This window comes from Gallinula chloropus (assembly GCF_964237585.1).
Source record: "Gallinula chloropus genome assembly, chromosome: 3".
NCBI classification, from domain to species: Eukaryota; Metazoa; Chordata; class Aves; order Gruiformes; family Rallidae; genus Gallinula; species Gallinula chloropus.
The window spans coordinates 24,653,280-24,676,084 of record NC_140087.1 but is presented as its reverse complement, the minus strand read 5'-3'; the positions used below and the strand labels follow the sequence as shown (position 1 = coordinate 24,676,084).

The 22,805-nt window shown below is 43.4% G+C and overlaps 1 protein-coding gene across 1 annotated transcript; it reads left to right on the top strand.

Annotated features, from left to right (window-relative positions):
- Window positions 1-560: 560 nt before the first annotated feature.
- On the top strand, window positions 561-22,430 carry IFNGR1 (interferon gamma receptor 1; the record flags this gene model as incomplete). The annotated part of the gene is made up of 7 exons (XM_084261961.1): window positions 561-648; window positions 10,789-10,903; window positions 11,314-11,486; window positions 11,941-12,101; window positions 14,071-14,248; window positions 15,324-15,439; window positions 21,936-22,430. The coding sequence occupies 7 exons, from the start codon at window positions 561-563 to the stop codon at window positions 22,428-22,430; spliced, it is 1,326 nt and encodes a 441-aa protein (XP_084118087.1).
- Window positions 22,431-22,805: the final 375 nt, after the last annotated feature.

The window sequence follows — 22,805 nt, the reverse complement described above, 5'->3', positions numbered from 1 at the left end:
TTCCTCTACACACATATAAATACCGAGCTCTGCTTCGGAAAACCTCTTGTTTTTCAAGAAATGGGTGTTTTTCAAGAAATGGGGAGAGAGCTGTAGCCCGTGACAGGCTGGAGGAGGAGGAGAAAGAGGAGGAGGAGGAGGAGGAAGATGCTTTTTCGGCGGCTGGGGCTGACAGGTGTGACACAGTACCGGCACGTGAACGCCAAGCACAAGGTTCACAGAGCCAGAGCACCACAACGTCCCCGCCCCCGCCGCCAGGCCGCCGTCCGGCCCGGCTCAGCGCCTCCGGTCTCCTTCCCCGCCCGACTGGCGCACCGCGTCCCCTGCCCACGGGGCCCCTCAGTCCACTCCCGCCCCGGAAGCCCGCCGCTGCCCGGCAGTGAACTCCGCGCGCTGCCGTCCGCCCCCTCACCAACTTCCCGCCGGGGGCGGGACTGCCGGCCCCTTCCCGGCGGTGCCTGCGCAGGCGCCGGAGCCGAGCTGAACGGAGCGGAGCGCGGCGGGGCAGCACCAGCCGGGGCGTCCCCCGTGCGCGCCCCCGACCGACGCCGCTGGTCGCCATGCGGGTACCGCCGGCCCTCCTGGCCTTTGCGGTGCTGATGGCCTCCCGCCCGAGCGCCGTGACCAGCGGGGAGCAGCCTCCCGCAGGTAACGGGCGAGGCCGGGGTGGGAAGGGACGGGACGGGATGGGTTGGGTATGCCGTCAGCATGGGCCCAGAGTCGTTCGTGACCCAGCCCTGCCGGCGCCGCGTTGGGGCCCCGGTACTCACGTCCGTGCCGTCGCGTCCCGGCGCGGGTGGCCGGGAGGGGGAAGCCGCGGGGCCCGTGCTGCCACCTGGAGAGCGATCAGGCGGGCGGAGGCGGGGGAACGGGGTCCCGCTTTGTTCGGCGTCACCAGCGCAGCCGCCTGCTCCCGGGGCGGGGGACTGTGCCGTGTGTCCGGCCGTGCCAGCCGGTACCGGTTGGGCTCTGTCCCGGGTGCGAGGCCAGGCTCTGCCGGGGGAGTGATGCCTGGCACGCGGATCAGTTTTGCTAACGCTGCCCCTTGGGTGTATTTTGAACCCTGTCCCCTGTGCCTGGTTGTTGTCCCAGGTGTCACCCCCGGCGTTGGGCACCTGCAGTAAGGTGTTGGTGCACTTCGTCGCACAACGCAGCAGGGGTACCCTGTGCCTGGAACAGGCCTGCCCCTACGCGAGTCTCTTGGGGCCAAAAAAGCAGAGAAACTGGGAATTTCACGGCAAAGATGGGGCGCGCAGGGTCGAGAAGTCCAAACGAGGCATCGGGATTGTGGCCTTGACCTTGAAGGTGAGGGCACCTGTCAGCCAGATGCCGATGGGCAGGAGAGGCGGCCTGCCACCAGAGAGCAGAGTTCTGTCCCTCTTTGGGCAGAGTTATTTTAGCAGCATTGAGAGCTGTCTGCAGGGTGTTGCATGCAAGTGCTTCAAATAGGGTGCGTGTCTGTGCATCAGTACTCTCCTGAGCTTTACCCACAACGCAAGATCCATTTGCCTAAAATGCTTCTTGCAGCTGGTCACAGAAACACATGGTTGTGTGCCCAGGCTCCTTGGATTCAGCAAGCGTGTCATGCAGATTCGCTGGGACTAATCTGGACAATTCAGATCTAGGTCCAGGTGGAGTGATAGAACTCAGTTGCTCCCGGGCATTTGCCACACTGTATGGGACTCTGGAAGATTGTTTATTTTTACCTGATGTGGACTAAAAATTATAGTCTGCCTGCTGACTCTTCCCTTGCCTTAATTGCTATTAGAAAATGCTACTTTTGCATTGCATTAAGCAATTTTAAGGTAAAACCACAATACCAAAAAATCAGTTGCAAAACTGAAATGCGGAATCAAAACTCAGTAGCCTTGGTGACTATTAAGCAGGTATCCTTTATTGCAGCGCTGGCCACACAGGGGATCGCTATTCAGCATTATTACATTTCACCGAATCATTGTAAACCTAATCCAGCACAACAGTTATCATGGTGTAAGACTACAGGAAAATGCTGTAGCATAGCTGATGTATGACAAACTGCCTAGAAGGAAAAAGCCCATTTTTCTGTGAGAGTGCAGCAAACCCCCAGGTGAAAGGAGCAGAATATGCTTCTGAGTTAGGTTTTGACAACACAAGCAGAGCTTTTCTGGAGACTAGCTTTCAGGTTGGCCACAGACTCTATAGCCATGCTATTCAGAGTCTTCATTTAAGGAAAAATGTAAGCTTTTAGTCAACAAAAACATGATGAAGGGAATTCTGATGGATATGGCTGTGTATTAGCTGAACGAACTAACACTGTGCCCTGATTTCCTTGTTACATTGATGCAAGCAAATGTGCTGTTTTACAGTGGAAGAATGAAAGTAGAAGGGGAATTCTGAAGCATGTTTATGATGCTTTCCTTTGCAATGATTCAGTCATCATTTTTTTTTAAGTCTTAGCAGCGCTTTCAGTGTGCCAGCGGCATAAAACATATCTCAGAGCTGAATGTACAATGAGGACATGCCCAGTCGCCTAGTCATCTTCATTTTTCTCTTGTAGGGCAGAGTTTTCCTTAGAAAAGCTAGACAGCCTTAGAGCAGTTGTCTGCGTAGCTGCATTTCCTACAGCTGTATGCTTAATGTGGCTTCATAGATGGGCCTGTGACTCGTCAGCAGAGCTGGGTGCTTGTTCATGGGAGCTCTTCAGTCTGCATTTAAGTATCCTGGAACAAGAATTCCGTGGTCAAGTGTATAGTAGTAGTAGAAACAGATTTGGGGACTGCGGTAACAGTTCCAGTGCTTCTTGCACATTGAAAGCCAGATTTCCAAGGCGATATGTTGTTGTTCAACCCAGCACGTAGCTGAAACAACCATGCAACTGCTTGCTCATTCCCCGCTCCCCTCAATGGGATGGGAGAGAGAATAATAACTTAAAAATAAAAAGTAAAACCCATGGGTTGAGATAAAGACAGTTTAATAGGACCAAGAAGGAAGATAGCAATAATGGTAAAAGAATATACGCAACAAGTGATGCACAGCACAATTTCTCACCACCCAAAGACAATGCTCAGCTAATTCCTGAGCCATCATCCTGCCTCCCACCTAGTTTCCCCAGTTATACACTGAGCATGACATCACATGGTGTGGGATATCTCTTTGGTCAGTTGGGATCAACTGTCCCGGCTGTGTGCTGTCCCAACTCCTTGTGCACCCCCAGTGCTCCTCACTCCGAGGGACGAGGAGCAGCAAAGGCCTTAGGTCTGTGTCAGCACTGCTGTGGTAATGAAAGCATCCGAGTCTTATCAAGATTGTTTGCAGCACAAATCTTAACCATAGCCCCATGCTGGCTACTATGAAGAAAATGAGCTCTATCTCAGCCAAACCAGCACGTGTATATTTACTTTTTGTGGCTGGCTTCCTGTCGCGGGTGATGATCTTGGTGGTCTTGACTCGTTCTTTTATGGTTCAGATTATTAGCAGTCATAGCAGCTCATCTGCCTGGCTGAAAACAAAAAGAAATTAGATGAAAGAAAGTGCTGGATTTAGATATCCTCTATTATAATGACTTAACTATAAAAAAAGCAAAGCATAGTCGTAAAATAGAGAAAACAATATTTAGCTCCCACTACTGCAGCAGGTTTTTAAACGTCCATCTTGTGCAACTCGCTGTGGCGGGGCTTTTTTCAAGCTGGTGATCTGGGTCTGTCTCTCAGCACAGCATACCACCGTGTGGGCATTTGTGTCATAAACAACTGTTTGAAAAGCTCCATGGAACAGTGTTAAACTCTGAGCCTCGAGTAAATGAAAACCCCTTGTAAAAATGCACTAAATGCTGTGTATGATGATTATTCCCGATTCCTGTGAAATTAAGTTCATTTCACCAAATGTTTAAAAAAAAAAGCATTAAATTTTACTTGTAGTCTGTACTCCCTTTATTTGCAAATTGAATGTGGTTTCCTTTTTGTATTTGAGATCTTCGGATAGAACCTTCTGTGTAGAATTGCTGTTGCATGCGCTGGTTTCAGCTTGTTTTAATAACTTTGCTAAGGAAGTACCATCAAGGGATAGGAGTGGTATTACAAGAGAATTGTACGTGCTGCCTTTGTGTTGGAGGGACAGATGAAAGCAGCTGAAGGCAAGCACATTTAAGCCTCTCCATGTATGCTGTGTGGCTGCTGCCACTTAGAAGAAGGCCAAGCGAGTAGAAAGCAGAAAAAAACTCTTCAGTACCTTGCAGCTTGGTGTTTGCTGGTCTGTTGAGCCCCCCACCAAATCCCACCTTCTGTCAGTCTCCCCTCCAGCAGTCTGAAAAGAGGAGAAACCAGGCTTTTCATCTCCAGTGCCTGGCCTGCCAGAAGCACACAGCAGAAATAGATGCATGCTGACCCAGGCGTGCTGCCCTGTGGTGAAACTACCACTCTGCCAGGTGTTTTCTGTTTCTCCCTGTGGCATGCTTTTGATGTTCTTTCAAGCCCACGCTGGGCACTGACCTCTGCAGATCTGCCCAGCACATCTGGACAGTGCTTGAAGCCCTCTACTAGTGCCCACCATCACTGTGCTCTGCTCTAATACAGGCCAACTTTGTTCCCTTAGAACAGATTGAAGTGAGGCTCTAAATCATTAAAGAAATGTGGCTTTCAGAAACTGACTGTATTCTTCTTATGTGCTGTTTTCCCCCTTAGCACAGACTTGGTACTGTTTTCCAGGGTATAGGCTGCCCTTTTGCCACCTGTCCTGGGCTCAGCTAGGTTAGAGTCAATTTTCCTCCCACTACATCATGTAGTGCTGTGTTTGGGAGTCAGGATGAGAGCAGTGCGGATAACACACTGATTTTAGTTGCTGCCGAACAGTCAAGGACTTCTCAGCTTTTCATGCTGCCCTGCTAATGGGAAAGCAGGGGGCACCCAGGAATCTGGGAGGGGACACAGCTGGGACAGTGACCCAAACTAATCAAAGGGGGTATTGCATACTGATGGTGTCACTCTAAGCGTAAAGGTGGGCTGGTGGAGGAGGAACGCGTGACTTGGGGATGGTCTGGGTTGGGGGCAGCTCTAAGCTGTACAGTCTGAGTTGTGCAGTTTGGTGAGAAACTGTGTTGTGTATCACCAGTTCTGTGTATTTGCTACCAAGTTCCTGTTACTGTTATTTCTCCCACCCCCCCCCCCACCCCGCCCCCTGCTTTGCTGCCCCAGCAAACTGTCCTTGTCCCGACCCACAAGGTTTACTTTTGTCTATTCTATTACCCCACCTCCCCACCCCCATCAGGAGAAGTGAGTGAGCAGGGTATGGTGCTCAGCTGCTGGCTGGGGCGAAAACCATGACACCACTTTTCTTCCCACCCCCTTCCCTCTGCCCTGTTTCTTGTGTATTGGTGTGGAGTCCTAAAGTAGCATTCTCGGGTAGCGTGGATTTATCCATTCTTGTTTCTCTTGTCCTGTCTGTCAGTGGTGGTGAAAGCTAAGGAGAGTCACTTTGTGAAGTCACCAAAGCTGCCACCCTTTCTGGGTGCAGCTAAAGTCGATATGTGAGCTCACGTGAAGCACAGGAGAGGCACACTGTCTTCCTGGTCAGGGTCCCAAAAAGGACTGGTTTATTAGCCTTGTATCTGGCTTGTTTTTAACAGGGTAAATGATGAGTTAACTACTTGGCATGTGTCCACAGCAAAGTTCAAGCTGTTGTCCCTCTTGGTCTGTTGAAATGGCTTAAAACTATTTTCCTATGATGTTTCACTTGGGGATTATAAGGATTTCTTTGTTTTTCATTGAAATAAAGAAAAAAAAAAGGAGCAGATCTTCAAGAGATATTTTTTCTTTGTTGTATCACAGTGTCTTTTTCAAGTTTTCAGTTTGTGCTTTCAATCTGTATTTTGGTCCCTAAATTATGTTTAATAGGCACATGCAACTTGTACGGTCTCAGTGGTTCTTTAAGCCGCTGTTGTCCCAGATGGCTGTACCATAGAGCCTGCAGTGCGGCCTTACCAGGCCTATTCTGTACTTTTGTACTTTTCTGCTTCCATGAACAGTGGTGCCTCTGTGCTGCATACAGCTATGCCTCACAGCCTCTGCCAGCACCAGAGGAGGAACTTTGGTGTTGCACAAGATACAAACATCACTTTAAGGGCTGACTCATTTTTACATCTTCGAAATGTCCCTTTCTGCAGTTCATTGACGTAATTCTTGCTGTTGGGAGATACATTGCTCAATGAACAGGTGGGAGATCTGCATATATATAAAAATAAATCCTCCTGTATATGGTTTAAAAACAGATTTTATGGAACGCGTGGCTGCTTCAAGCTGGTATTTCATGAGTGCTTTCCATAGGTAGCATTGTTCCAGAACATGTATGCAGCGAACAGGATAGTCTAGCTTTAAGCTAATCTACAAATCTTTCTTGATTTGCATGTCTCCAACCCTGCTGAGATTTGAGAGAGATGTGCAGTGTAGTGTTTTTTGACTTGGGGAAGTGAATGTACAGAACAAGACTACAAGCTAGATTTGTAGATACAAGCAAGCATTTTCTGGTCAGATTGATGTTTTTGAAGCAGAACTATATCATATATTGTGTGCAACTAGTGGATTAGTTCTGTAAATTATCTTCCTTAGTCATAGAAGATGCAGATAGGTATACTTGTTCCTGTTACTTTGAAAAAAAACCACACACAGACAAAAAACCCAAAACACAAAACCCCCCTATTTCTTAGCAGCCTGAAACCAAGCAGCAGTTATTCGCAGTAAAACAAAAGTCTTTCAGTGGAGTTTAGTTTTTAATTTCCTCCCACATGTATTTCCTTCCTGGCCTCTCTCTAACTTTGCAGAAGATGTAAGTGTCTCAAAAACTTAAATAGAGTTATTTAAGAAAATTGTATGCTAAGAAGATACTTGGGTTTGTGTGTGTATGTGTATATGTGCACACACACCACTGCAGTCACATCCGCTGAAGTCTTTGCCATCAATATGGCAGCGACAGTCTGGACTGTTTGTATATTAACAGATAAGAACTCACATTTTCCTCAGACTTAGGTGTGTTGGCTATAAACTGATGCAGGTGTGAGTTTGCTGAGATACAGTGTGCAGTTGCATTCCCATGTCTGTTCTCTATTAAGTGCTTAACTTACAGGTCACCCTGTGATCATGCTTGCGCTTGCTTTTGCCCCTCCTTTACCCATACCTTTGCTTTCCAACATGCGAGCAAGTCCTTCATCCTCAAAACCCAGCCATGCTTAGTTTCTTTATTAATCTTAAAAAAATGTAAGTGTGACTGGCCTACCTTCACTGTTTATTCCCTTATTCTCTGGACATAGAGCTGCTCTCTGAAATTCCTCTCGTGCTGTTCCACAATGCACATACCCAATTCAATTTCTGTGTTTCTGTGAAAAAGTTGTTCTTGTTCATGTCTCTGTTGCCTGTCAGCCGTTGTTGCTGTCTTACAAGGCAAAGTGAACAGTGCTAACTGCAGGTGGAAATTATGGCATCTGAACTGGAAGCACACTAAAACTTGTTCGATGTCAGGTATCGTGCATCACGACATGATTTGCTGATCAGTTTTCATCTTTTTCCACACTTAGTTTCTCACTGTTTGACTTTGCACCTCAAGTGTTAAATTAATAGTATTATGTTTAAAGGTTAACATTGTGGCACGAGCAGCTATCACCTTCCTCCAGTTGTGCTTAACATAGAACAGGGTGTAACAAGTTTTTAAAAAAATAATGCTTTATTATCAGTTAAGCAAAACAGTATTATATGTATCCAAAGATTATGGCATTTTAGCTGGCAGTATGCAAAAATAGCAGCTGTGAAGATTAAGCATTAGCTTTTCAAAAATCTTCAATGTTCTCTGTGGTCTGTAGTCTTAATACTGGAGTGGCGAGAGGCTGGACTTGCCACGCTCTGTCTCTGCCTGGGCAGAAGATGGGGAACTGCCCAGAGGAAGAATCATGAGAAGCCAGATAAACAGCCTGAGTAAAGGGGCTGTGAGCTCAACCATGAAAACAATTTGAGGGGGAATGAAAACACAGGCAGAGGCAGATAACAAGCTTGAAGAAAGGACTAGAATTGTCTGGCCATGGCATTAAAAGTGGAGTTTCCATGGGTGACGACAAGCTGATCCATGTTCCCTGGTGGTTTTGAGATCCTTTAGTTTGAATTGTTGCAGTGCTGAACACTCACTTGCCAGCATGTTACGTTGCTGTGTCTTTAACTAGGTTTCTGTGTATTATTGCTGAATGGCTCAAAGAGTAAGCTTCTTGGTGACTGAATGTTGGTTAGGCAAGGTTTTCAGGTAGAGATAGTCTTCCATAAAAGTAACCGTTGTAATCAGGGAAAGGAGGTGAGCTCTTGGGCTTTCTTTGGCTTAAATGTTGAACCAGCAAACCTCAAAATAAATACAATCTAAGAACAATTTGGTTTGGTCAACAGCACCTCTCAGTTTAGTATCATCAGTAAACCTGCGACTCATGCATTCAACAGCTACATCTAGATCATTGGGAAAAAATATTGAACAGTTCCTAGAATTGAGCCTTGAGGGACACTGCTAGTGACCTGTTGCCAGCTGGATGTGTCCCCATTCACCACAGCCCTTTAAACTCTGCCCTTCGGTACCAGGTACCTCCTCATCTTGCCATAGGACAGCTTGTCCAGGGACAGTGTCCATTGGCCATCTTCAACAAGTATCAGTCCAATGTTTTCCTTAGACCTCCTCTTGCTGTTAACATACTTTTAAAAGCCTCTCTTTTCTGACGCAACACTGGTTAGATTCAACTCTAGTTCAGCTTTGACCCTGTTTCACCTTTTTCCCACATACGTGAACCATTGCTCTGTAATCTTTCTGTGAAGCCTGATCTTGCCACCAGAGAACATAAATATTTTTTTCCCTCCCTCTTCTGCCAGGCTGATCTTCTGCCTCGCAAGGGGGGATTGTCAGTTCCTGTGCTTCTAAAACGTGGTTCTTAAAATCTGACTCATGGCCCCCTAAACCCTCAGAGGTGGATTCCCAGTGGATACTGCTAAGGAGCTCCCCAAGTAGCCTGAAGTTTGTTCTCCTGAAATCCAGTCTAGTAACGGTCTATATACAAAATAAAACAAAAATGGGGGGAAGGGGGGAAGAAATGAGGGAAGAAATGAGGGAAGAGAAAGCAGAGCGGTATGTAATTACATAACTAAAAGCCACATAGTTTCTACTGGCAGTTCAAATACATTCTGGGATTTCATTTTCCACTCTCAAAAGTGTAGTTTTGTTTGTATAATGGTACACAACAGTAAAATTTTTGAAGACTTATTACACCATGCCTTAGAACTAGATACTTGAAGTAACATTTGTGTGCCTTGACACCTCTTCTGACAACTTGTCACCTTTTTTTACCTTGTGGTTGAGAATTTGATGATTGCGTTCCTTTTTTCCAATAAGTGAAATACCACTTTTGTACATAGTCAAACATAACAAAACCACAGCACCATTTGCAGCCTGACATATGTTATGTGTATCAAGTCTTCGTGGTTAATAGCATTTCTCAGCCTCTGTGTGTTACTTTCTGTAGAGTGTTATCTTTGTGGTCTTGTATAAGATGTGAAAATTGTTTACTTTCCCTCAATATATCACAGAGTAAAGTTAGAGCACGTGGTTTGGGAAGAAGGAACAGTCTTGAGCAGGTCAAATATGAGTTACCTGTCAACGTTTCCCAAAACATGTTAAGAGAGTATTAAGGATGCCAAACCAGACATTGAGAAGCTAAGAAATAATTATTAAGATTGGTTGAGTAACTTTCATAGGTTTCTCCTTCTGGATGCCACATGACAGCCTTCAGTAGTTACAGTAATTGTCATAGAATCACAGAATGCTTTGGATTGGAAGGGACCTCAAAGATCATCGAGTTCCAACCCCCTGCTATAGGGACACCCTCCACTAGACCAGGTTGCCCAAATCCCCATCCAGCCTAGCCTGGAACACTGCCAGGGAGGGGGCTGCCACAGCTTCCCTGGTTCCTTGTCCTTCCCTTGCAGCTGCCTACCTGATACCCCTGTTGCTGATGGTGCTTAGAACAAAAGCTTTCTGTATGAGGAAACTGTCACACTGCTATTTATTTGTATGTCACTTACTACATTAGCTCTGATGTTGTTTACTGACTGTACTCTGTATGGAGTCACATTACAGCTTCAGAGTTCAAACTCCTTAGAAATGTTAGGAGTTTATTATTACTGTCACAGCTTTTTCTGATGAGTGCTGTTGGAGTAGTAAAAACAGCATTGTCAGGCTTTCTCCAGGAGGGCTGGTGTCTTTTGGCAAGGCTGAGTCAGGAGGCAGTTGGGTTCAGTAAGACTCCCTTGGAGCACAGACCCTGATACTGAAGCTTTGGTATCCTCTTTCCCCGCTGTTCCCTCCACCCTCTGATTTGGATTCCAAAGAGCAAGAGATATCTACAGGAGCTGTGTTTAATCTCCTCTAAATTCATTAAATTCTTATTATCTGTCTTGCTGGTGCATCTGAATAATACCAACATGGGGGTGTAATCATCACAGCTGATACAGGCCATCTGATGGACTTGTTTTCAAGGAACATGGGTTGGCTGAGGTTCTGAGCTGCAAGCAGGAAGCTGTCTCTGTAGAGGAGAAGAATAATAAATCAGCTTGCAGGACTTCTGTGGGTTCATACTGGTGACAAACTAGTCTGTTTTGGGGAAAGTATTTGTGATTTTTCAGTCTTAATTTTCACAATAATTTCTAGCATGTTGCCTTTTCCAAATAATTTGGAAATATATTTGGCTGTTCTTATCTTTGACTAGGTCTGTTTATTAAAGTGCGATTGTTCTATTTCTTCTAGTGCCTTCACCAACAGAGATTGTAGTGACATCCAACAATTTTCAAACTGTCTTACATTGGCAATACCCACCTATGTCTGAAACACCTCGTTTTATTGTGGAAATCAAACCGTACAAGTAAGTTCTTATTCTTTTTGTCATTTCAAGTACCTGATAGTCTCTCGAAGTGTGTAAAAGCAATCAGTCCATGATAAATTCTTCTGTTTCTTTGTGGTGAAGTCACATAGGGTTCCCCCTAAATGCAAATTAAGGCAAAATTTGTCACGTGGCAAAATGTTTGAGGTTGACAGGGACCTCTTGAGGTCATCTGGTCCACCCCCTCTGCTAAAACAGGATCCCCTAGAGCAGGTTGCTTAGGACCATGTCCAGATGGCTTTTGAATATCTCCAGGGATGGAGACTCCACACTCTCCCTGGGCAACCCCTGCCAGTACTTGGTCACCCTCACAGGTGTTTTGTCATAGGTAGTGTGTTGTACAATATTATACAATTGAAATTGTATTAACTATTACTTGATCTGTTTTACAGTGTAGGTCACTATAAGATCGTTGAATCCTGTGTGAACATTTCATATCATTTCTGTGACTTCTCAAAGGAAATAAATGATGCTTTTATTTCTTACTGGCTTCGAGTTAAAGCTGTTGTTGGGTCGCAACAGTCTGAGTATGTTGAGACAAAGGAGTTTATCTTACAAAAGCATGGTAAGTTCCACCATAAACTAAACCTTGTAACTTTTCCCAGACTTAAAGTTAGAAATTATCCTTTTTGCTGTGTTATTTTGTCTCCTTTAGGAATATCATAACGTTAGGAGTCAAGTATGAAATGAAGCATCATGGTTGTTCAGTAGGACCTTCTGTAGTTCTGCCTCTGTAGGCATTGTCAGTGAGCTGAATCGTCATGGCCTTAGATGTATAGAAAGACTGGATTGCGTAGCAGATCTGCACAGGCAGATCTCTGTTTCTGTTTTAGAAGCAGATTTATGAATACATCCAAATGCCTCTGACTTCTCAGTGTCACAGCTGTGTGATATTAACAGCATTGAAATAAACATGTAATTCTTCTCAAATCTCTGATGAATTTGGGAAAGATAACTATAAATAGTGTATTTTATGTTTAAGAGCTTTGGCCTAACAGCAAAGGTGCAATGTGTTGCAGGAAAAATGGCTCCACCAAAACTGAATCTCTCAAGGCATGGCGATGAGATCGTGGTTGAAATTTACCATCCTGCATTCCCACCTGTGGAGCTTCTTCCTTGGACTGGAGACATTTATTCAGAGATCACATACTTGGTGACTTTTTGGGATCGTAAAAATCAAGTAAGTTAAATTAACATTAAAAATAACTTGTTTACCTTAAACACTTAGACAGAGGGTTCACTCCTATGACACAAGGAGCCAACAGGCATCAAGAAAACAGTTGAACCTAACATAGGACTACTGAAGCCCTAAAATGTCAACTGCATCACAGTGAGATATGTGGCTGGAAGGGCTGGATTTTAGTTGTCCAAGAGGACTTCTTCATACAAAAATGAGATTATTGCATTAGCTGTACACAGGATAGTCACCAGGTCCCATGCTGTTGTTCTGCACATGTGCTAAAACATTGGTAACTTTACTTGTGTCCCTTTCACTTAGCTAGATAGAACTTTCATTTACGAACATTGTATTTCAAGATATCAATAACATCTTATTTAGCAATCATGGTGGGTGAACTTGAGAAAAATGATAGTTATGTTATTTCACATTTAACTTCTCATGTGCGTTCAGCCACAAGTTTTAAAATTAATAAGGAATGCAAATCTGGACTATGAACAGCACAAATTTTAGCTGTAAGCTAAATCAAACATAGCATCTGAAGGTAGCTCATAAGCCAGAATTCACACATCTTCTGCAAGGTATATATCTGGAGTACTGTGTTCAGCTCTGGGGTCTGTTGGAGCGGTTCCAGAGGAGGGCCGCAAAAGATGATCAGAGGGCTCAAGCACTTGTTCTATGAAGACACACTGAGAGAGTTGGGCTTGTTCAGCCTGGAAAAGAGAAGGCTCCAAAGAGACCTTATTGCAGCCTTCTAATATCTAAAGGGGGGGCTGTAGGAAAGCTGGAGAGGCACTGTTTACAAGGGAATGGAGTGATGGGACAAGGTATAATGGCCTTAGCTGAAAGAGGGTAGATTTAGGTATCAGACAGAAATGCTTCACTATGAGGATGGTGAGGCCCTGGCACAGGTCTCCCAGAGGAGCTGTGACTGCCCCCTCCCTGGCAGTGTTCAAGGCCAGGCTGGATGGGGCGTTGGGCAGCCTGGTCTAGTGGAGGGTGTCCCTGCCCATAGAATCATAGGGGTTGGAAGGGACCTCGAGAGATCATCAGGCCCAATCCCCCTGCCAAAGCAGCTCCCCAGCTCATATTGCACAGGTAGGTGTCCAGACGGGTCTTGAATATCTCCAGAGATGGAGACTCCACCACCTCCCTGGGCAGCCTGTCCCAGGGCTCTGTCACCCTCACTGTGAAAAAGTTCTTCTGCATGTTGGTGCGGAACTTCCTATGCTCCAACTTGCAGCCATTGCCCCTTGTCCTGTCTCCACAGAGCACTGAAAAGGGGCTGGCCATTTCCCCCTGCATCCCATACTTCAGATATTTATAAACATTAATAAGGTCCCCCCTCAGTCTTCTTAGGGCTGAACAGTCCCAGCTTGCTCAGCCTTTCCTCGTCAGGGAAATGCTTCAGGCCCTTAATAATCTTTGTAGCCCTCCTCTGGACTCTTTTAAGGAGATCACTGTCTTTTTTATACCAGGGAGCCCAGAACTGGACACAATACTCTAGGTGGGGCCTGACCAGAGCAGAGTAGAGGGAGAGGATCACCTCCTTCAACCTGCTGGCCACACTTCTCTTGATGCACCCCAGGATCCCATTGGCTCTCTTAGCCACCAGTGCACACTGCTGGCTCATGGCCAACCTGTCATCTACTAGGACCCCCAGGTCCTTCTCCACAGAGCTCTTCTCCAGCAGGTCATCCCCCAGCCTGTATTGATTCAAGCAGTTATTCCTTCCCAGGTGCAAGACTCTACACTTGCTTTTGTTGAACCTCATTTAGTTTCTCCCTGCCCAGCTTTCCAGCCTGTCAGAACTAGAAGAGCTTTGATGTCCCTTCCAAACCAGACTATTCCACGATCCTATGTAGGAGCCACATTTAATGTGTGTTAATATTTCTTTGAAATGTTGGAAGATAGTGTAATGTTTATATTGTATTGAATCAAATGATATAATGTGGTTTTAATTTTTCTGCAGAGTAGAGAAGAGTTCGCTGGAGACAACTGTACGGTCTATAAATGTAAAGTCAACATCCCACTTCCTGCTGAAGGTTCCACTTACTGTGTTTCAGCAAAGGGGACCTTATATGATGAGCTGATGGTTGGTGCCCCATCGGAAGAAACCTGCATTCATGTACCTCTCAAGCAGCAACTGGGTAAGAACATACTGAGTCTGACCAGAGATCGCTTCTAGCTAAGTATTTGAGCTCTGATATAGCCATGGGAAGACATGGATGCCTATGGGGGAGTACGAAAAAAGGGAAAGCGTGGACATTCTATTCGAAATGCATTTGCCCAGTTTTGAAGTTCATGTGTTACTTTCAAGTAATCTTGACTTTTTTTTTGGCTGCTTTTCCTGCTTCACTGACATTATAAAACTTGTTTCCATTGCACCTGATCGTTGGTGCAATTAACAAATAACAAATGGATTATTCACCAAGTGTGTGCGTGTATATATATATATATGGTTTTCAGAAGCATTGTGTCTCTCTTCTAACAAATGGCTTTTTGCTCAGTCTCATCACTGAGGAAAATGTATATAGACTTTATTGAGTTTGAAGAAAATACACACTTGTGGTCATAAAAATTGAGGTATTGGCATATTTTTTTCTTAATTAAAGAGAGCAAAGGCAGCCAGTGACACAACTTTATATCTCTGATAATGTCTTACAAACTTTGTGATGATATTTCATTATGGCCCAAAACTTTACAGGAGAAAGGAAATAAAATTAAGAAAAGCAGTTGTGCTAGTTCTTTTATGCACAAGAGCAGCGATATCATTGGGGGGGACACATTAAGGAGAGTCTGGCTAGTGGAATCTTATTTGTAATGGTTAACAGTTCTGTGTTTTGGAAGATTTCACATTTTAATTTTACTGTACATAGATTACTTGTAATTATGATGTCAGTTAATATGCTGTCACATGGAAGACGTACAAATCTGTTCATCCCCATGTGTCATCTCTAAGAAACAAATAATTAGTTACAAAATTCCTTTACCCCTATAAAACTGTGTTTATATGAATTGAAAACATCGTTATTCTATTTTTATTTACTTGTTATCATGCTTTATCAATTAAGTTTTCTTGAGTGAAAAAGAGGTGGTAAATTGATAAATTCACACACTACAGCTAAGCATTCTGAGCTATTACAGTTTCTTATGTTATGCTGAATGATACAGCAGTGGTTTATTTTTCAAAACTTCCTAATAGATTTTCCTCTGACTTCTTAGGCATGCAGTATGTTGTCATTCTGTGTGGTGGTGTTGTGTGTCTGAGTCTAATTGTGACAATATGCTTTGGCTGCAAGAAACTAAGGAAGAGCAACATAAAGCTGCCTAAGTCTTTGGTAAGTTCACCCTTATCTGTGTTAGAATTTTAATATCAAACTGGGTAACCTTTAGAACTTCATGCCTTTATAGTCTTTTATGTCTGTCTCAATTTTTTTAACCGTGGTCTCATAGATGTTTAGGATTCATACCTGTCTAATGTTCCAACAGCCTCTACAACCAGATGCCTTGTATTTTTTTTTAGGGCTGGACTTTAGTCTGTTTTTAACTGAAATAGCAGTAGTTGGTCTAGTTTGAGAACTTAGTTCTTAAAACCTGAATGTGAGTGTGCATAGACAGGTTTGTATTCATTCTAGCAGCAGAGACATAGAACCACAGAATTGCAGAGATTGTAAGAGGCTTTCTGAGATAGTCTAGTCCAGCCCTTTTGCTCAAAAAGGGTCAGCAAGAGCAAGTTGCCTAGGACTTTGTCCAGTTGGGTTTTGAATACCTCCAAGGAAGCAGACTCCACAACCACTCTGGACGGCCTATTCCAGTGCTGAACCACCCTCAGAGTAAAAATTGTTTTCTTGCATTCAAATAAAATTCCATGCACTTCAGTTTGTGCCCATTTCCTTGTGTCCTCTCACTGGACACCTGTGAGATTCCTTCATTACATGTCATATTGTGACACTGCTAAGTGAAGCAATGTGCAGAGTAAGGGGGGTAGGGAAAGGATAGTGCTGTAGGAAGAGGGAAGAACAACTAGGGGAAATCTGTTCTCACGCTGAGCAATCTCAGGGAAGAGGTCAGCAGCTGCCCTAACTCAAAGTTCCCTGTGACTGTTCGTAGGTAGCAGAGTGGATGATCCTTAAAAAGCAGCAGCACTCCCTGCTTTCCCGTCAGGCAAGAGCCAAGTACTATACAACAGTGTCCTCCGGGTGTCTCATTCCTCACAGCAACTGAACAGCCAGCAGCAGTTGAAACAGCTTTCCAGAACTGCCATGTGAGGCAGTAGTAAACTGTAATCTTAGCCAAGGTTTATCTCCTCAGCTGATGTAGGAAGTATGACTTATAGAGGGAAGAGGCGGTGATCTTCAATTTTACGTTGTTATACTTCAAGACATTTTAAAGTGACTCCTTCATACTGCAGGGGTAGCTCAATGTCCAAGATCCACTGGAGCCTGCTTTCTTTGTAATTGCATGCTAGGAGGTGAGATTGTTCTGACTAAATAGAGATCCAGTGATGCTAGCTCAGTCCCTTTGTTGTCCATCAACTTGTGCAGCACAGGGTGATTCATCTCATTATAAGGTAATATGCACACCCAGTCAGATAATGCTCTCTAAAATGCCTGTTTCTTTCCATGGACTGTGATGGAGCCATGAGATTAGTTCAGAGAGAACTATTCTGTTGACTTCAAAAAAATTCAGATTAAACCTGTCTGACAGCATCTGTGGCTAGACCCTATGTCAAAACACAGGCCTTTAGAAAAAGTGGCTAGAGACTTTTCTCCACCTTCACACCAGTATGTAACTGTGTTAATACATAACATTGTGTCCTACATGCACAGACAGTAGTTTTTGTGAAGACCATTAGTTATAGCAAGAGACAGCTTATCCACAATGGCAGTGCTATGCTCAGTGGTTCCATAGTTATTATGGTTGCCCAGTATCACTGTGGTATTGCATCTAAGGGATCAGGAGAAAGAATGTTGCACAACTGGAGTGTCTCTCCTTAACTCCTCTGAGCTTCCTGATGTGTTCTTCAAGTTCCCACTTTAGCCTACCTTGTAGAAACTTGGGTTTGTGCCCATATTATCAATTTACCAGGCAATATGTTATCTTGTAATTCCTGGGTTCCTGTCTACCACAATCTGGTCACATTCTGCATCATGCCTTGTTGCTAAGGAGCTGAATGAGACCTATAAAGAGTGTTACCTGGGTGGTTAAGCTCCGAATCAAGTTCCTGAGGGAAGTGGTCATGGCCCCAGGCCTGTCAGTGTTCAAGAAACATTTGGATCACGTTCTTAGATCTGTTGTTTATCTTCTGGGTTGCCCTGAGTAGAGTTGGGAGTTGGACTGTGTGATCCTCATGGGTCCTTTCCAACTCAGGATATTCTGTAATTTTGTCCATTTCCATTGAAGTCTCTAGTGACAAATAGAAATTGCAGAGCTCATAAGGACAGTCTCAATAATGTGGGAATATAAAATAAATATTTAATAACTTTATTATTTTAGGATCAAAATAAATAATTCAAAGCAATAAATAATGTAAATAATTAATATGAGTAATAAATTTAATTATATGAAGATATCTCTGTAGATATCTCTGTAGACATCTCAGAGCTGAGAGCCTGTCACTGACCTTTGAATGTATACTAGGCATTTCTTTCCATACAGATTATGAACATTGTGCTTTACCTGAGCTTGTCTGAAAATGAAACATCTAGGGAGTTTTTCTATCTGTTGGAAGGCTAGGCAAGGTGTCTTGCTTTAGGACTGCTGCCTTCCAGTGATCTGCTTCCTGGTGGCTTTGAGTGACTTTGAGCAAGTTGAAATTCTCCAATAGGAGGAAAATCGAGAGTAGCCATCAAGCAGCTACCTTTGCTGAGAGTCTCATGTACCCAAAGAAAAGAAAAAACCCAAACAAATCCACACTGCTATTTAAATCTCAGAACTTTTATATTGTTTTTCTATGCTGTTTGTGACTCCCAAGAATGTCATCAGTTATGTACAGGTCCTCCTTCCACCATGCAGCTGTCTTTCAGTATGGGCATTGAATGATTACCTTCATTAGAGAAAGCGTTCATTTAAATGTTTGAAACCTCCCTATTCATATTAGGCTCCCACCAGCAATACTCATCTAGAAAATGAGAGAGATTCCCGTACAAGGCTTCATCGTGTTAGTCTTCCGCTCAATCACAGGAATCTGATATTTCAGCAGTCCAGCTGTAGTTAGAGCCATTCATTTCCTTTCACTTACCTCACAAGAAGTATTTCAAGAGGCAATCTCCTTCCACCCACTGTCTTCAGTTATTCATATTTGTCCTGTGTGTCATTTTCCCGTGCTAGATTTTTGTTGTGGGATGCATAGTGAGGGCTTGTCCACTTTAAAAGGAGCCTGGCCTTAATTTACTGATGCGCTGTGGGCATCTCCCTCTGCTTTAACTACACTGTCTTCTGTTTCAGTGCATTTTATCTTTAAATGTTGGCAGATATTTTAGTGGCTAGAAAACACCTACTCTACAAGAGAAAGATGCATTGAAAAGCATCAGCTTTTATTTTTATCTCATACTCAAGTCAGCTTTTCCGCTCTCTGCTGATGCTTTTTCCGAGTCTGGCAGGAATGACATGGTTGTGTTACAGGTATTCACAAAACACTTCAGAATTTTCATTGTGACTCTGTCTTTTTTTTTTTGGTTAAACATATACAACATATTTTTTTTATTTGGAGAAATTTTAATTATTCTTTGAAATTTTGACTGATAACTTGCCACAAATGATTGTCATCTTAGAAAAGTGAAGCCGCTTCGCTAGCCTTTATGAAGATTTTCTTTTTTCCCCCCTGTGAGTAGCTGTAGGGCAGTAACATTGTCCCATATTTGTACCTTGACCCAGCATTAACTTGTTGTGGAACAATGCAAAAGCTGGGCAGATTTTTGTCAAGGTCAAAATAAAATTTGAAATGGATTCCTCAAACTCCTCTTCAGAAAATGGGCACCTGAAAATTACTGGGAATTCATAGGTAGATGAGCCCTTAGAAAATAAATTAAGAAAGGAGCTGTTAACTGTTATGGATTTATTTATATGTATCCTTGAGCCTGGCTTCCACTGCTGTATCTTCCTAGTCTGTTGAGACACTGGAAGACCTGACAGCTTAGTACTCTCACTGGAGAGAGGAAGATACATGAGGACCTGTATGTGCCAGGAAATACTGCTGACGTCCAGCCCAAGCTCAGTGGCTCTCCGTTTGCTAGTGTTAGATAATGTGCATGGAAAATAAAACATTAACTTAGTATTTACCTAAATAGTTTTCTTCAAATGGCAACCATATCTTAATTAGACTTGTTATTTGAGGTGCTTTGAGTGGCATTCCAGTTAGTGTAGTAAGCTGTGTTGATTTTTCTGTTTGAAGCTTGTATTGCTGAATTGCCTTACGGTCACAACTCAGTGACTCTTAAAGTACTTTGGTACCAGGAAACACATGAGGGTTTTTTCTCCTGATGGCTTCCTCCTTTTATGAATGGGAACAGGAGTGTCTTTGCACCAGCTTGCTTTGGTTAAAAACTTACCCAAGAGAAAAATGGATTTCTCTTAAAGAACAAAAATCTTTGCAGTAGTTGTATGGAGAGTACTTATGTTACCCTCAGGGTCTACCTCTAAGCACAGCCAGCTGGCAGTGTGAAATACAGAACCTGTATAAGAGTACAAGGCATTCCCTTAAAGTGGTTTAGGACTGCAATTTTTAGAGCCATGTGAAAATCCTAAAAAGACAAGCAAGAACTCACTGGGGTTTGTTTTTAATTTCAGTGTAGCATGTACTGGTTTGGGGAGAGATGGGAAGTTGTAAATGCAGCTTTCAGCCATAGTTTCTATAGCATCTGATTTTAATCCACATTCCCCAAGTATCGCAGCTTACACATAGAATAATCTTCCCGTGTCACTAACTGTGTGACTGTTGGGAGTCAGATTTTTGCTACCCCCCACCCCCCCCCCCCCCCCCCCCGAAAAAGTACAGGTGCTGTTCCCTTCAAGGTGAGTGCAGCATAAGTATCCAGTATTTTTTCAGATGTTTATATAAGCAGGCTTTCAAAAGGTACATGAATCCTACCAGCAGGTCGTAATGCATTCGGTATGTACGTGTTGCTGATTGCATGCTGGTTTCTGCAGCTCTCTCCTAGGCATCTGCTGCCTATGGACAGGTGGTGTCCATACATACCTTTGGAAATCACCATGTGTGTTCTTTATAGAACGTTCTGACTGTTTCCACACAACAGAAAATGCACATCCAGAGAGAATGGTGGCTGAATGTCAGCTGGGTTCTAGTGTGTTACGTTCTCAGTGTCAGGAGACACCTTCCTGTTCTTTGTACTAGCTTTCCAGTAGCATCCCGTGATTCCCAAGGGGATTACCTCACCTTAGTGGCACTAGGACAGTGGTTTGTAAAACTCACTTAGATTGCAAGTAACAGGAAGTGTGTGTTTGCTCTGTGGGAGTGTTTGGGAAGGGAGTGGTGGCATTTTGTCTTTGTTTTGGGGGTTTTAACTTTTTAAACTACAGTAGATTCATTGCTTGAGCATACATCACAGCATAGTAGGCAGATACCAGGGCAACTGAGGGAAAAGTTATGGGGCTGAAGTCAGAGATGAAAGCAAGTTCTAATGATGTTAGCAAGCTGTGAAGGTGTGAATGTAAAGATAACAGCCTCACAACCTTCTGACCAAGGGAGATTCTTGAAAAGTACAGTCAGATTTGATCATCTGGGTTTGATAGTGCTCTCAGTTCTTACACAAATACAGTCTGGAAGGTTCTTTTTTGCCTGTTTGTAGCTTTTCTTAAACATTTTGTCTCCCTTTTCTCTTCCTTTACCTACCTACATTCCTTTCTACCAAATTTGCCTTAACTGGTATTTTCCATCAGATTATTTGTTTACAAAGTATCCCAAAACCCAGTGATTATGTACCATTTTATTTAGGGCTTAGTTTACCTATAGTACTTTATAGTCTGTGATACACGTATATAACAGATTATGAAACCTGGGCAAAGACACTATTACTTGGCTAACCCTTTCTCCCTATGCTTTCCATTAACTTTAAGGAGCACCATCATACAGCTGGAAATTGACCCTACTTTGTATATATTCTTGAGAGCACCTTTAAAAGCAAAATCAAATTGTAAGAATCTGAACAGCCTGAAGGCATTTTGTAAACTTTTACAACAAGCCAGGGCCTGGCCATTGAAGGAATTAATATATTACTTCCCATGAAGGGGTTTCAAAGTGAAAAATTGAAGTTTGTTGCAGCATTGAGGGAGTGCTTAGTGGCACAAGAGAGATAACTAGGAAGCCTTCAGTGTAGATGTGACTGCTGGGTATGCATAAAGACTGCTTTCCAAAGAGTGCTTCCCTCCCAATAGAGACAGTTGCCACGAAATATTGCAGTCATTAAAAGTTACACTCATTAGCTGTAGAGTATGAAAGGTTTCCCCAGCTAGTTGAAGAGTATTACAGTTATTCCTTCCTTTATTGTTTTCTTCTCCATTGCAAACATCAAATAACTTAAACTGCAGTGGGTGATGTGAAATGGATTTAATCCTTGCAATATATTTGCACATAGCATTTTTGAGAGCTTGCATAAAAGCGTTAACGAAGCAGTTGAAGTCATAGATACAGGCTAATGACCTTGCCAGATTCTAATTTTTGTAATTTCTGTTGGGATCGGTTGCAATGACGTTTAAATTTGTATTATGAGCCTGTGGGGGTTTGTGGGGGTTTTTTAACCACTAAACTTTGACAGCAGATAAAGCCAATTAGTATGCTGTATGGAACTAAAACTGGTTTTTGTTTCTCCATTGAAGGTCAGTGTGATAAGAAACCTGAACACAGACAATTTCTTAGAACCAAAATCAGATGCAAAATACATCTCTGTAATAAGCATAATGCCGGGCCAGTCAGCGTTGTCAGCGAATGATGGAGCGACCTTGTTGGAGGTAGAGCCAAAAGAAGAAACTGCTAGTCTGAAGAATTCCAGTGAAGAAGCATCTTCTGCTTCTTCCCCAGAGGCACCGGCCAAAGCAGAAGAGGTGTCTGTGCAGGCAAGCACAGAGGAGGTATCTTCTGACGATGAACAGAATCACAAAGTAAAAGAGAGTTATTTCATTTCTGATGGTAGCCAAATGGATATGTGCAATGACTCTTCAGTTCCAGAGGTTTCTGTGCCAGAAATACAGAAAACAGTAATTCCAAGCCCCTGTCTCAAGTTTTCTGGCTATGACAAGCCTCATGTGCCATTAGATATGTTGATAGATGTTGGCGAAGAACAGCCTGTGATTGCGTACAGGCCGACTGAGTAACCAGCACAGCTGAAATGTTTAACCAGAACTCAGGAACAGCAGCATTACTGAAGGTTATGGAGACTGGATTACACTATGAACATCTAGAAATTGTACTTGTTCTGATCCAACCAGGATAACCAGTGCACAATTTAGTACACTGAAATGGCACTGAAAGAAATCCCTGAGGACAGCGTAAAATCCCTGGGGACACTTCATGATGACTAAGTGTTTGTTTATATGACATAACTCACTGTTTCCTATTTGAAGTAGCTATAGAAAGCAAACATAATGAACAGCAGCTTTTCAAAATTAATTTGTTGAACATAATGTTTAAGAAAACCTTCACTTGGTTACAATAGAGATGGGCAAGAAGTATTTCAGATGTTTTGCCCT